We start from the raw sequence: 14,281 nt of genomic DNA on the forward strand, positions 1-14,281 counted from the left end.
TTGAAAAGGGAGCCCTGGATTGAGAGTCAACTGCTGAATCCACCACTGAAATTTCAGCTTGAGGCATGAAAGAAGAGGAACTAAGACCCAGGGATGAGAAAGCTGAAGCCAAACTGACTTCAGAAACCAGTGAAGTTTTCTCATGGCCAAAGGGTACATAGGAATGGTGTAGGCAAATCAACCTAGAGCTTTCATAAACTCCCTTGCTGTGATTAAGGCCAGAGGACAAAGGGATTGAAAGAAAGATATAAAGAAGGCCTTGGGAGGGGGTAGGGATGCCATAACTGGAACAGTCTGGATCCTGCACTCCAGAAACACATGATCCTGTGAAGGAATCAGAAAGGAGCTTTGGAAATTTATAGTTAACCCCAGGCTTTGCAAGAGAGAAATGGCAAAGTGAAGATGCTACAGTAGAATGTTTGTAGAGAATGCCTGAAGCAGGAGACTAAGTAGGGAAGCCTTGCAGCCCCCTTAGCATGCCAAAAACAATCACAGCAGGAGCAAGGCATTTGGTGAATACCTTTGGAGCAGCAGAAAAGCCAAAGGGCAAAGAAGAGAACTGAAAATGCCAGGAAGCAGCTGAGAAACTTAAAAACTTCATGAAAAGGGAATGAATAGGAATGTGAAGACAAGCATCCTTGAAGTCCATAGACACTAGAAAAGCCGGAGCAGGCAGCAGAGGGAACAAAGTCTTAAGGAACAAAATCTGCAAGGAAGGGACTTCAGAAAGGTATTTAAAATGAGAGAGGTCCAGGGTGGGTCTCCAAGTGTCCTCTTTCCTGTGAACCAAAAACATTCTAGAGTAAAAACCCTTTTCCTTTTTGAAACTGGAACTTCATAAATAGTTCCTTGAGTGAAAAGATCCTGAAGCACCCCTGGAAAGAAAGCCAAATATTCCTGAGGAGGCTGAGGAATGCCCATAAAAGTGGGACGAGATTTCCAGACCATGTAATACCATAGGCGGAAAATGGACAGAACTGAGGAATCCTGAGTAATCTTTAACCAAACTGGATAGGAAAAGATGAAGAGAAAGAGTAATGTGGCTGAGAAAAGCAGGATATCAAACAGCACCTGATTTGTCAGGAAAAGGAGATTTCTGTGTCACAGGAGTCTGGGTAACTTTAGCAGGAGGAACCCTTTTTACCCTTGGGAGGAGGCTGAGACTGCCTATGGACAAAGGCCGGCTTATCAGGGTAATTCCTTTGAAATTTAATCACAGGAGAAACAAAAACATGTTTAAGCGTCTGTAATGCCTTGCCTTTATCCTGGAGAGACTTAAAACAAATCAGCAGCAGCTGCCCCAAATAAGTGTTTATCCAGAGAAGTATCCATCAACTTAGCCTTAATATCATCAGGCAAAGGATGAAGCTGAAGCCAGTAATGTGTCCTCATCTCAAAACGAAAATTAGCAGATCTGCAAGAAACATCTGCTGTGTCATCACTGCACTTAACAGAATGGCAAGCCACTTGAGAAGAAGTCTCCAACAAGGAGAGAGCAAAAGTCTTCCCTTCAGAATCAGGAGGGTTAGAAATTACCTGAGAAAGGTAAGGCAAGATTCATCTGGACATATGGGTCTGATAATTGACAGCCCTAAAAGCCAAGGTAGCAGCAGTATAAACCTTCTTACCCAGCCTTTCCATAGTCCTTTTGTCTTTATCAGAAGGAAGAAGCTTTGTAGACGGCAGTAACTGAGATGCTTGTCATATGTCACAGACACCACAGAAGGGTCAGCTGAAGGACATCAATACAGGAATTTGTAGTCCTCAGGCACTCTATAAAACCTATCAGGTATTTTGAGGGCAGGGGGATGGAAGTCTGGAGCTTCAGACGCAGTAAAAAAAAGGCATCCACCAGGACAGCCAAAACAGGAGGGACAGCAGAAGGTCTGGGAGAGCCCATTTGCAGAAGCTTGTAACACCTCGTTTGCACCACAGAAACATGGGCACAATCTCATTTAAAAAATTTCATCATCATGGTAATAGTGTCCCTGAAGGAAATCTCATCAAAGGGAGTGTCAAGACTAGTGGACTCCTCCTCCTCAGAACCACAGTCCAAAGGAGAAGTAATCTAGGATGAATAAAACAAGGGATTCCTCACCTGAATCCAACTCTTCTTCAGAGGAGTCTTGTCCCCTAGGCCTTTTAAGAGAAGTAGAGGACAAAGACGGAGCAGGAATAGAAACTCCTTGAGGAGGTTTCAAAGCCATAAAGGCATTAAACAAACCCTGAGTGAAATTCTGCCATTCACTCAGAGTCCTTAAGAGTAGGAGAAACATGCTTTGTTTTTTTTTTCTTTTTTCAAAGGGACATCTGCCCTGTAAAACTTAAAAGGCTCAGATGCCAGATGACATTCCACAATTGTGGTTACAACGTCCATTCTAACCAAAATCTGAGGAACACCCGTAGGCCCTTCGGTTATAATTAGCCATGGTTGCATCTGAACATCAGTAGCGAACATCTGCAAGACCTCCAGGGATGTGCGTGATGTCAGATCTATGCCCGCTTCTGAAGTAGTCGCAGAAGAGGAATCCAACGAAGGAGCCAGGTGATCCTCCAGGCTTTCACTAGCCTCGGGAGAGACATCTTGTGGAGGAAGTACAGTGGAAGAATCGGACCTAGACTTCTCAGTGTTCTTCTTCACAGATGACTGACCCTCAGAGCTGGAAGTTCCCTTCTCAGTCTAAAAGCTTAAGCTCTTGGTTCTCTAAATACAGGGCCAAAGAGGAAAGCTGACTACTGACAGTCTTTGGACATCATAAGCTGCCTAGGGGCCAACAATTAGCAAGCATTTTTTCCCATGGTCAGCAGCACCCACAGAGTCCAGGGGCTCCAAGGGTAGAAAAAGAATCCACTGGGTCCAGCAGTTTGGCGCATTTCCTACAATCCAGCTATTGTCTCTCCAGGAGACAGAATGGGCCAATTCGACTCTCCAGCCAAGGAATGAAGGAGTTGTAGAGCTGTTGTCCCCAAGAGAGGAAAGAATGGGCTGATGAGGTGAAGGAAAGGGGCCAGTGGGCAAGACCCAGTGGACAGGGAACGGAAAAGAAAAAAAAATCATCACTATACCTTTTACACTTTACAGGGTGTTTTTTAATATATAAAACTCCTTTAAACATTTGGGACAAATTGCATTCGCTAACAAAAAACAAATACGTAAAACAAGCTAAACAGTTGCAAAACAGTTTATGAAAGATACATCTTAAAATGTAATTAGTAAGATTACAAAACACACAGGCTAAGCACAAGTATGTGCTTCTTTAAACTTCAAAATTTAAGTTTTTCTTCACTAGTAAGTAAAATGGCAATGGTTTCACAGCAATATAAAAGATGATGGTGTGGAATGACATCTTCCATCACAATAAAAGCCACAACTTCTGAACCATTCAGTAATTATTTTTAATGAAACACAAGTGGGATTTCAAGACAAGGAATATTATATCCTGCAAGCATAAATCTACTCAGATGTAACTGGCTCAGTTGTGGCTCATACAGAAAATTTTCAAAGTCCATGGTGTAGTATAGTTGTTTCTCTTTACTCATGGGTGTACACTATTTAAAAAGGAACTTATTTATTTTTTGCAGTAAGATATGACATAATTTTATTTTCTTTTAAAGTAAGCTTTTTTATCATGGTTAATGGTTATAAAGTTTATTAAATAGCTTTTTCAGAATGCCCGTTTTTCCCCCTTTGGACAAGACTTTCTGGAGTTGGTAGAGGGGCTACATTCTGTAAGACGATATACAATTCAAAAATCCTGGCTACATCCCTGCCTTAACTGATGGCTCACACTTCTGCAACTGTGAAAAAAAAAAAGAATGCTGCCTAGAATACATGGGCACTTATGGTTAAACAAGGTCACAATTTAGCATGCATAGTCATTCATGGTTAGTAGTGTCACAACTTAGCATTCATGGACACGCAGAGCTTATGATATCATAATTTAACATGCAAGGGCACTCATTATGATGCCACATAAACATTTAATGTAGTTTCTGTTGGCCATTAAGTAAAATTAGAAGTTATGTACTCACCATAACGTTCCATCTGAGTAGGTGTATTCATTTGTCTGCAACCTGTGGGGTTATGGATCCGATATCGGATCCGAACCGGCATGGTTTTCCAGCTATGGATCCAAGCTCTCAGCTCCTCCCCTCACCCATAATGCCCTGCTCTACCCTCATGACCTCAGATCGAGTTTGCCAAAGCAACAACACCCTGAAAAGGGTAACATAGAATATGCAGGAAACTGAAAGGCCAGGGGGATAGGAGGGCGGGATGGTTGCAGACAAATGAATACACCTACTCAGATGGAACGTTATGGTGAGTACATAACTTCTAAATCTGAAGTAAGATATTCATTTGTCTGCAACCTGTGGGACAGAGTCCCCAGCTACCTGAATCTTGGGCGGCCATCATGGAAGGATATTCCGGAGCACCGCGGAGCCAAAGGATGCTCTACCCCTAGATGCAAGATCCAAGATCCAACTTATAGTGGGAAATAAAAGTATGAGATGAAGCCCACGTGGCTGCTGCACAAATATCATCTAGAGGAATCCTAGCCTTGAAGGCTGCCGAGGTAGATACTGTCCGGGTTGAATGAGCATGAACACCCTCCGGTGCGGGCCTTCCTGAAGCTTGATAAGCCAATAAGATGCACTGTGAAATCCAGCGGGACAGAGAAACTTTAGAGATTGGCTTGCCCAAATTGAATTTTGCAAAGGAAATAAACAACTGGTCGGATTGCCTATGACCAGCCGTCCTGTTCAGATAAAATCTAAGTTGCCTGTGAACATCTAGTGAATGTAGCTTATATTCACCTTTGTTTTCATATTTAGGGAAGAAAACAGGGAGGTTAATGGACTGATTGATGTTTGCTTCAGAAGCGACTTTAGGAAGAAAGGACGGGTTGGTCCTGAGGTAGACACGGTCCGGATGAAATACCAAGTAAGGAGGTTTAGCTGATAATGCTTGAAGCTCAGAAACTCTCTTGGCGATGTAATGGCTACCAAAAGGCTGTCTTGTAGGACAAGAATTTGAGATCCACCGTAGCCGCTGGCTCGAAGGAGGGGCGGTCAAGGCCTGTAGGACCAGAGAGGTCCCAAGGAGGAACTGCTTGCTTTATAGGGGCCTGAGAAGAAAAGTACCTTTAAGAAAAATTTTACACAATTTGGCTGACATAAGAGGATTAGAGTCATGGCCAATGTGATAGTGAGAAATTGCCGCCAGTTGTACTTTGACTGTGGAACTGCTGGCACCATCGTTAAAGAGAGTGGTTAGAAAGTCAAGCACTAAAGGAAGAGGAACCGTGAAGGGATTCAGGCCTTGCCGCTCCGCCCACAAAGAAAACGTTTCCACTTGCTTGGTAAACCTTTCTAGTGGATGGTTTATGAGCTGCCACCAAAATTGCCTTAACCGGTGATGAAATACCGGGAGTCCTAATCAAGAGTGGAACTGGAGCAGCCAAGCGGTCAGCTTCAGGTTGTCCAGATTCGGAGGAGGAATGCAGGATGGATGGGATATCAGATCCGGATGGGATCTAGAATCCAAGGAGGATTCACCGAGTGAGACCTTAGGAAGGGGAACCAGATCTGTCGAGGCCAGAACGGAGCAATGAGAATCATTCTGCAACCCACCCGAGAGGCTTTCTGAAGAACTTGGAGCATCAGAGGCAAGGGTGGATAAGCATACAGAAGACCGGGTGGCCAAGCATGCACCAGAGCGTCTCTTGGGGTACCTCCGGGAGGAGGTATTAGAGCGAAAAAACTGTCGCACTTGGTGTTTGAGGGAGAGGCAGAAAGATCGCATGAAGGGGTTCCCCACCGTGCGAATATGCGTTCCGCTACTTGACAATTGAGAGACCACTCGTAAGGGGTCAGAATGGTGCGACTGAGCTTGTCCGCTAGGATGTTGGACCGACCGAATGTGCGTTGCTATTAGAAAGCGGTTGGTGGAGATTGCCCATTCCCAAACTCTCATGGCTTCTCGACAAAGAGGGTAAGACCTTGTTCCCCTTGCTTGTTGATGTACCAGACAACAGACATGTTGTCCGATTGAATTGCAATTGTTCCCAAGGGAAGAAAGTCCTGAAGTGCTAGCAACGCTAAGAGCACTGCTCTCATCTCTAGAACATTGATATGCAGTAAGGTCTCTGAATCGTCCCACGTGCCTTGGACGGTCCGGCCAAAGTGCCCCCACCCGAGGCGGAGGCGTCCGTGGTCACCGTGGCGAGAGGGGAGAAGCACAAAATGGGCGGCCTTTGTGGAGATCCAGGGAGTGGAGCCACCACAAGAGGGACCGCTTGCAAGCCTTGCTGATCGCTATGGGATGATGCATGGGGAGAGCAAGGTATGACCACTGTACTAAGAGCGTCCACTGTAGAATGCATATTGAGCCTGGCAAGAGGAAGAAGTGCTATAGCCGATGCCATGGACCCTAGAGCCCTCAGGACCAACTCCGCCGGAACAGAACTTGAATGGAGAATGGCCCGCACCTGGAGCTGCAGATTTTGAACTCTGTCCGCAGTGAGGAAGGCTCGTAAACTCCTTGTGTCTAGCCTGGCCCCTATAAAATCTAAGAGCTGTGTGGGCGCCAGGTTGGATTTCTTTGTATTTATTGTGATGCCCAGAAAAGGAGCAAGATGGAGAAAGGAGTCTCGCCAATAGAAGTAGATGCCTTGTTGGGGCGGTAAGAAGCCAGTCGTCCAGGTAGGGAAAGACCTGCACCCCCTGAAGCCTCAGGTGGGCCGCTACCACTGCTAATACTTTGGTGAACACCCTGGGGGCTGTGGTGAGACCAAAGGGAAGGACCCGGAACTGGTAGTGACTGGCACCCAGCCGGAAGCGGAGAAACCTCCTGGAGCGCCTGTCCATCAGGATGTGGTAGTACGCATCCTTGAGGTCTATCGAGCACATCCAGTGATTTTCTCCCAGAAGGGGGAGAATAGATTGCAGAGTGACCATTCGGAATTTTTCTTTGGGGACTGCCAGATTCAAGAGAGAGAGGTCTAGGATTGGTCTTAGTTCCCCAGTCTTTTTTGGCACTAAAAAGAATCTGGAGTAGAACCCTGATCCGATCTGGTCTGGGGGAACGGGTTGGATGGCTCTTTTCTTTAGCAGATGGCCAATTTCTGCCAAAGCGGCCTCCCGTTGACCGGGTGGGACGTCTGGGAGGGACTTCAACTTTGGAAGGTAAAGGAAAGGAATGCGATATCCTCTGGATATGATTTGGAGAACCCAGCGGTCCGATGTTATGGACTCCCATGCCGCTAGGTGCCCCGAAAAATGTCCCCCGACTGCCTCCAGAGTTGAGCAGTCGGGCAACCCCTCAGGGTTGCTGCGCGGGCCGTTCAGAGAAAGGTTCCCTGGACCCGAAGTTTCTGGGAGCCCCTCTGCCTCTAGGGCGGCGTCCTCCCTGTCCTCCTCTGCCACGGAAGGACTGGTTGTCCGGAGCAGGCTGGGACTACTGCGACTTCGAACCACATCTTCTTCTGGCCCTTTTGGTTCCTAGAATAGGGCCTCTGGGGTGCAGAGAAGCGGATTGCGATGGCAGACAGCGTCCTCCCGTCGTTTTCGCTCTGGGTCAACGTCTCGCGAACGGTCTTGCGAAACAGAGCAGAACCATCAAAGGCGTCGCAACGACGCTTTGAAGGGCTCAGAAAAATCGAGTGACGGAGCCAGGCCTGGCGTCTAGTGACCAGTCCTGTCCCGCAGCTCTAGCGCCTTCCGTTGCATGGGAGAGTAGCCGCATAGAAGTATTAGTAACTGACCTAAGAGTGGCCATACGGGTGGAGTGCAGAACTCTGTCCTCCTCGAAATGGACTGGGGATGCAGCGTATTCTTTTATAAGTTCTCGCTGCATCCTAATGACATGTGCCAAATAGTTCAGCGCCCTTACCGAGAAGGTCGCCGAACTAAACATCCGCTTCCCCAAGCGGTCCATCATCCGAGACTCCTTGCTCGGGGGGTGGACTGAGGGACTCTCCTGAGCCAGTTCCCTCTTGGTGGCCGCCGCCGTCAACATGGCATCTACCGGAGGCCCCTTACTCCAATGGGCCCGGTCGGATGGCGGACTAAGGATCCTATCCGGTCTCTTGGGAATTGGCTCCACGGTGTCCGGTTCCTTCCACGCCCTGGTGGTAATAAGGTCCACCAGGGGGTCGGCAGGGGGGGACACCCAAGAGGTAGACGGGCCCGATTCAAATGCCTCCAAGAACACGGACTCGTCCGAGGAAGACTTGGGGGCAGACCACCCCCCCCCCTTATACGGAGCATTTCCATGATGTCTCCAAATGAGACATCCTCGGGGGGTGACCGTGGGGAGCCTTCCCCTTCCTCCAAGTCCGTGTCTTCTGTGAGAGACTCGGGGGAGTCAATGTGCCTCCTTTTGCACGTATGCTTGCGAGGGACATCCTCTGGGGGGCTGTCAGAGGAGTCCTCGCAAGCAGCAATTTGTTCCATAGGAGCAACTTGGGGCACAGAAGCGGGCTGTCCCAGGGGCCGGATGGTGGAAGCCTGGCCCAGTGCAGAGGGAGCGCGGGACAGAGCCGGAACAAGTGCCGGGGGTCCGGAGACCCTCAACAGAGCCCTCTCCACTACATCAAAAGCCGAAGGGGAGCCGACCTCGACCAAAGGATCCGACAATCGGCTCCCCTCGGATCCGAAGAGTGGACCGGAGCCGGCGCCGAAGCGCACGGATCCGAAGGGACAGTGCGCTCCGACACAGACGGCGCCGAAGGAGCACTGATCCCCCCGGATCCGAGGCTCGGATCCAGGCTCCGAGAGGTCGGATCCGACGCACTCGAGGGCAGGGTCGGATCCGAAGTACCAAGTACTATCGGCGCCGACCCACCCCGAAGCTGCTCGGCTCCAGCTGCTCCGAACCCGGATAGCGGGTCGGAGAAGGAGCAATAGGCTTAAAAAAGGGTGTTGAGCTCCCCCCCAGAGGGGGGGGGGGAGGCAAGAGCACTCCCATCTGCATCTGGGCCTGGATGAATCTTCTCATCATCCGGTCCAGATTAGCATCTGAAAGGCTATATGTAGATCTCGACGAGGCTACCGAGGTAGGCCTGGAGTGCCTCCTCGATAGCCTCGACGGAGATCGGGTCTCCTCCTCCTCAGGACCCGGTGAAAAGCACACAGGGGACCGGAGCTGAGAAGGAGGAGACCGAGCCGACAACGGAGCCGGGGGAGAAGCCCGCTTGGCTGGCGGGGCCGAAACAGAGGTCTCGGCCCGCCGCTTGTGGTGCTTCTCCCTCCGGTCCTTTTTTCTAGCATCCCTCTCCTCTCCAGAAACGGGAGGTTGAGTCCCAGGAGCAGGAGGGGGTGCCACAGAGGGAATAACCGTAACCACAGTTGTTCCCGAAGGAGCGGAGGCCGGAGCCGAGTCTGGCGGTAAAAGACCCGCCAAGACAAGCTTGGACCTCCGCTCCCTCAGTGCCCTGGGGTTGAACCCTGCACAAATGGAGCATCCAGATGTGAGGTGTTCAACCCCCAGGCACTTAACACACCGAGTGTGGCCATCAGCCGGGGAGAGCTTATGGCCACACTCGGAGCATTTGGAAAAAACTGATTTGGGCTGATCAGCCATTCAAATCTATAAAGCTACTAAAAAAAAGTAACTTAAACTAGTACAGACACACAGGCCCAACACACACACTCTACGCCAACAGCGAGGGGAGGGAAAAAAAATTACTTAATTTAACTCTAAATAAAACTATCAAAGAGGGAAACCTAAACTTTCACACAAAAATACACAAAAAACTTTAAATTTGCTGTATTAACAGTTAAGAAACAACCACTTAGCTGAGAGCTATGAATACCAATCCAGTCACCAGCGCGGCAAACGAGATCTGAGGTCATGAGGGTAGAGCAGGGCATTATGGGTGAGGGGAGGAGCTGAGAGCTTGGATCCATAGCTGGAAAACCATGCCGGTTCGGATCCGATATCGGATCCATAACCCCACAGGTTGCAGACAAATGAATATCCTACTTCAGATCCAAAATTAAATTACATATTTTGGCTGTAATCTGGAAATGGACAGTAAATACGAACTACCCTTGTACCAAGTCACTAATATACTACACAAATACTCCAACATGCACAGATCACAGTGCAAAAATAGGACCTTTACACTGGCATAATAAAGATCATAAAACAGGAGCTCATAAGCAGGGTCTAAAAACAAGCTTGCAAACAACATCACAACAGCTTCTAACTACAGTAAGGTTACAGCAGCATTACTGAAATGCATGAAAATAAATAAGCATGGTCAACAAGAGGAAAAAAGTGATGCTACTTTCTGGAATTTTTGTTTAGCCATACTATATATATATATGGTAGACGATTCTGATTACTGAATTATAGCAATACACAAATTCCCAATTGCTCTAAAGCACTATCTGGTAGAGTAATGAACAGGCACACGGTAAGCAAATGAAGGTAAAAAGATTCAAACCATAGGGACAGGAAGCATCTCATTAACAGGACAGAATTTCTTCCTGGTGCAAACTTGTCAGACCTCAAAAGAAATGTGCACAAAATGTCTTACCAATTGCTAGTCCGTCACTGAAGTTATGAAGTCCATCTCGCACAATTACCATCCACGCCAGAGCTGCTATGCCTGCCCCTTTCAGTTCTTCATGTGAATACTGTTGACAGTGGCTATGTGGGTGATGATTCTGGTGATGATGATGGTGCAAAATATGATGATAGTCATGGTGACGATGAATAAGATCATCAGGCTGCCCCAGAGTGTCATGAAAGTGTGAATGGCACTTATTCTCACAGTCTCTTGACGAGTATTCATCAGGCTCAAGAGGAGTTATCATTGCTTCTTCTTCTGGGATTGTTGCTTGCTTATTACGAAACTCCATCTGATCCTGGCAGTCATTTGTCAAAGAGCTTTCATGATCTTAGAAACAAAACACAGATGAAAAGAGCTATTATCAAGCTATGACAATTGTTAATATAAATGATTAAGAACTAAAGCACATCAACAGAGAGAACAAACTATACAATCACATAAAGTTTATTAGTACCCACACAATGTGTCAACTTGCTAAATATATAAATGAAGCACATAGATTCATAAGTAGTTACTAGGCATGCTGTCTAGGAGACTATTTAAGCCTAGCCCAAATTCTCAAATACCCCAAAGCAATGTCAGGTTAAGTAACTTTTATTCACAATGAAAGATGTTTATTATCTTACATCCCAATGTTGCCACTGTGGGTAAACTGGATTACTGATGCAATTATGGATAACAGGCTGTTTGTAAATAATTTTGCAACATATATACTACTGGCCTTGACTGGAATAATTTATTTGTATTAAGACTGTATTATAACAGATGGACTTCACTTCAAGTGGACTTCTCAGATATGTTATGCACAGACAGCCCGAAGCACCTAACCATCAAGTGCTCACAATATCAGTTGTTGGGATTTTCTCTTTCGATATCCATTAATACACATTTCTGAGATCTAGTGAGCCCTCATGCTTAGATGTATACGTGCTTCCAGCTAGAATGTATCATATTGCTCAGTGGATCAGGACAGCATCTTTAGAAGTTTGTATACTCTTACTACGCTTACAGCCAAGTATTTGTTCACGAAGCTCAGCCACAGCACCCAATAAATGGTTGGAGACTAACAATGTCCCTTAGCTCCTGCTGTCCCACCAGTTCAATGCCCAAGCAGTAGCAAGCACAACCTGAAATAAACACACAAATCTAAAATAATATTTTTGCCCAACTTTGAAGAAAATCCATACCCAGATGCCAAATGAAGATGATGCTTGCCCTGACACATAGATTGTGCGTGTGTGTGTGTGTGTGTGTGTGTGTGTGTGTGTGTGTGTGTGTGTGTGTGTGTGTGTAATAGGCACCCCATTAAGAAGGAGTGGATCAATCACTACTGGGCAACATCTGTTGTATAGGATTTCAAACACCTTTTGCAGCAATCAACTTATGAATTTCATAGAGTAAGGAAGACCAAAAGATAAAGGCAGAGTCCTGCATCACAAAGATGCTAAAGAAGGCACAACTCCTAGAACCAAGGTCCAAGCAATCACAACTGGTGCAGGTGTGAAATGACATGCTCTGGAGGTTGTTACTACTGAGATGACATCGTACTAAACAGCAGCCTAGGACTAAAAATGTCACATCTGACACTACATCAGCCAACTCCTCATCATAGACATACATGCACTTTAACGCATGAATGATTCCAAGTAGCTAATGAAGGGGAACATGGAGATGAAACTCCCAGACAATACTTAATGCTAGCTGTTATCAAGAACACCACCACATATACTACAGTGTGTGAAATCTGAGCATATGGACATGGCCAGCTACAATGCTTGGCTAGACTTTTTATTAAGTTCAAATCAGATGTTCAGTGGAGTTAACTGACACTACATCACTCAGCTAAAAGATCCATTCGCAGCACAAATGTCTGCAATACAATATTTCTGAAGTAAAGACGTAACAGCACTTTCTAATAGACAGGTTGCTGTCTAAAGGTAAAAAAAATAGTAGCAGCAATCTTTTTAGGGTTTGTTTCAAGACTGCAAGCTCTTCTTTACCCAAAGAGAAGGAGAAAAATGATTTCCTGATTTCATCATACTCTTCAGACAAAATAAGAAACAGCAGTCACATCACAAAGATGTGCAAGATAAAACAGGATTCCCCAGAAACAAGCTGGCCGAGGCAACAGCTGAAACAGTTTCATTCACCAGAATGCATTTGCCAAACAGAAGGCTTTCTGGTGACTTTAACCCCCTCAGACACTCACAGTAGAAGACATGGCAGGAACCGAGGTGTAAAGGGCGAAACAATTATTGAGGTGGAGGCCTTTGTAATATCAGCTGAAGGAGACTGCTTTTTATTGTACTGGCTTAGTTTTATGAACCACCAAAGAAGAAACCCCCCACATTTTAAAGTTATGTACTCACCAAAATTGGGCATCTGTTTTGTCCATTTTCATTTTTCCTCAATGAATGGGTTACGGATCCAGTCCTTGGATCCAACTCAGCCAAATACTATAGACTTTGGATCCAACTTTCTAGTTCCTCCCACTACCCATAATGCCACAGTCCATCCCCAATACCTCAGACTGAGTTTACTGCCATACAGTATTCACTAAGTAATGAAGAGAAAAAAATAAATATTAGAGTATGGTTCAAACAAGCAACTACAGGTTCCAAAGGTCCATCAGGTTCATAGATTAGTACTAAGCTAACTGCCCTTGCGAGCCATTTTACTCCTAGCCAATTATCCCTTGTGAGACTCAAACCCTGCACCTTGTGTTTGTAAGGCCAACACCTTAACCATTAGGCCACCCTCCCAACTTCAGAAGACAGGAAGAGGGAGGGGGAGAGCTGAGGAAGAATGAAAATGGACAACACAGATGCCTAGTTATGGTGAGTACATAACTTTTAAATCTGATGATGTCTTTTTCATTCTTCCTCAAATAATGGGGCAGAGTCCCCAGCTAAGTGAATATCGCGTGGACCTTATGGAAGTATATTCCGGAGAACCGCTGAACAAAGGCAGTTCTACTTCTGGAAATTAGGTCTAGTTTGCAATGACTAACAAAGGTATTAGCATTGGACAATGTGGCTGCTGCACAAATATCAGTACATGTACCTGACAAAAAAGCAGATGAAGTGGCCTTGGCTCTAGTAGAATGAGCTTTATGTCTTCATGGTAGAGAAAGGTCCTGCTGGGAATAAATCCAGGAAATGGAGTTGGTTATCCATTTGACCAATGTGACTTTACAGAATGGAGAACTCAGCCGATTTGGTGAAAAGGAGATGAAAAGTTGGTCTGTTTTTCTGAACTTTTAGTTATGTACTTACCATAACTTTAGATGTTTGGGATCCATCTCGCCTACATTCTGTACTGATGGGATCGGCTCCGACTTGGCACGCTATGCAATAAAGCGAAGTCTCTAATTGGCTGAGCTATTCTATATCCCAGAATGCACCACCACCAGTTCCCCAGATCTTGTTTGTCCGCACACATGCACCCACACATGCACTGCTGATATAACATTGCCAGATGTTTCAAGATGAAACAGTCGAACTCGAACCGTCTGGTCTCTTCTGATCTCCAAGGCAGGGGGAAGGAGGGGTGGGTATTAGGAATGTAGGCGAGATGGATCCCAAACATCTAAAGTTATGGTAAGTACATAACTAAAAGATGTTATGTGATCCTATCTCGCCTACATTCTGTACTGATGGGACAGCGTCCCTAGCACCTGATTCCTGGGTGGCTCACTG

The 14,281-nt window shown here is 46.3% G+C and overlaps 1 protein-coding gene across 1 annotated transcript in view; it reads right to left on the reverse strand.

Annotated features, from left to right (window-relative positions):
* LOC122796950 (zinc transporter ZIP6-like) overlaps window positions 1-14,281 on the reverse strand; it is a 382,396-nt gene that overhangs the window by 122,884 nt on the left and 245,231 nt on the right. Inside the window, exon 6 of the mRNA XM_044065725.1 lies at window positions 10,548-10,910. Within this exon, the coding sequence (XP_043921660.1) occupies window positions 10,548-10,910 (363 nt within the window). The remainder of the gene's footprint in view (window positions 1-10,547; window positions 10,911-14,281) is intronic.

Source organism: Protopterus annectens, chromosome 3.part0 (assembly GCF_019279795.1).
Source record: "Protopterus annectens isolate FY-2018-M chromosome 3.part0, PAN1.0, whole genome shotgun sequence".
NCBI lineage: Eukaryota > Metazoa > Chordata > Ceratodontiformes > Protopteridae > Protopterus > Protopterus annectens.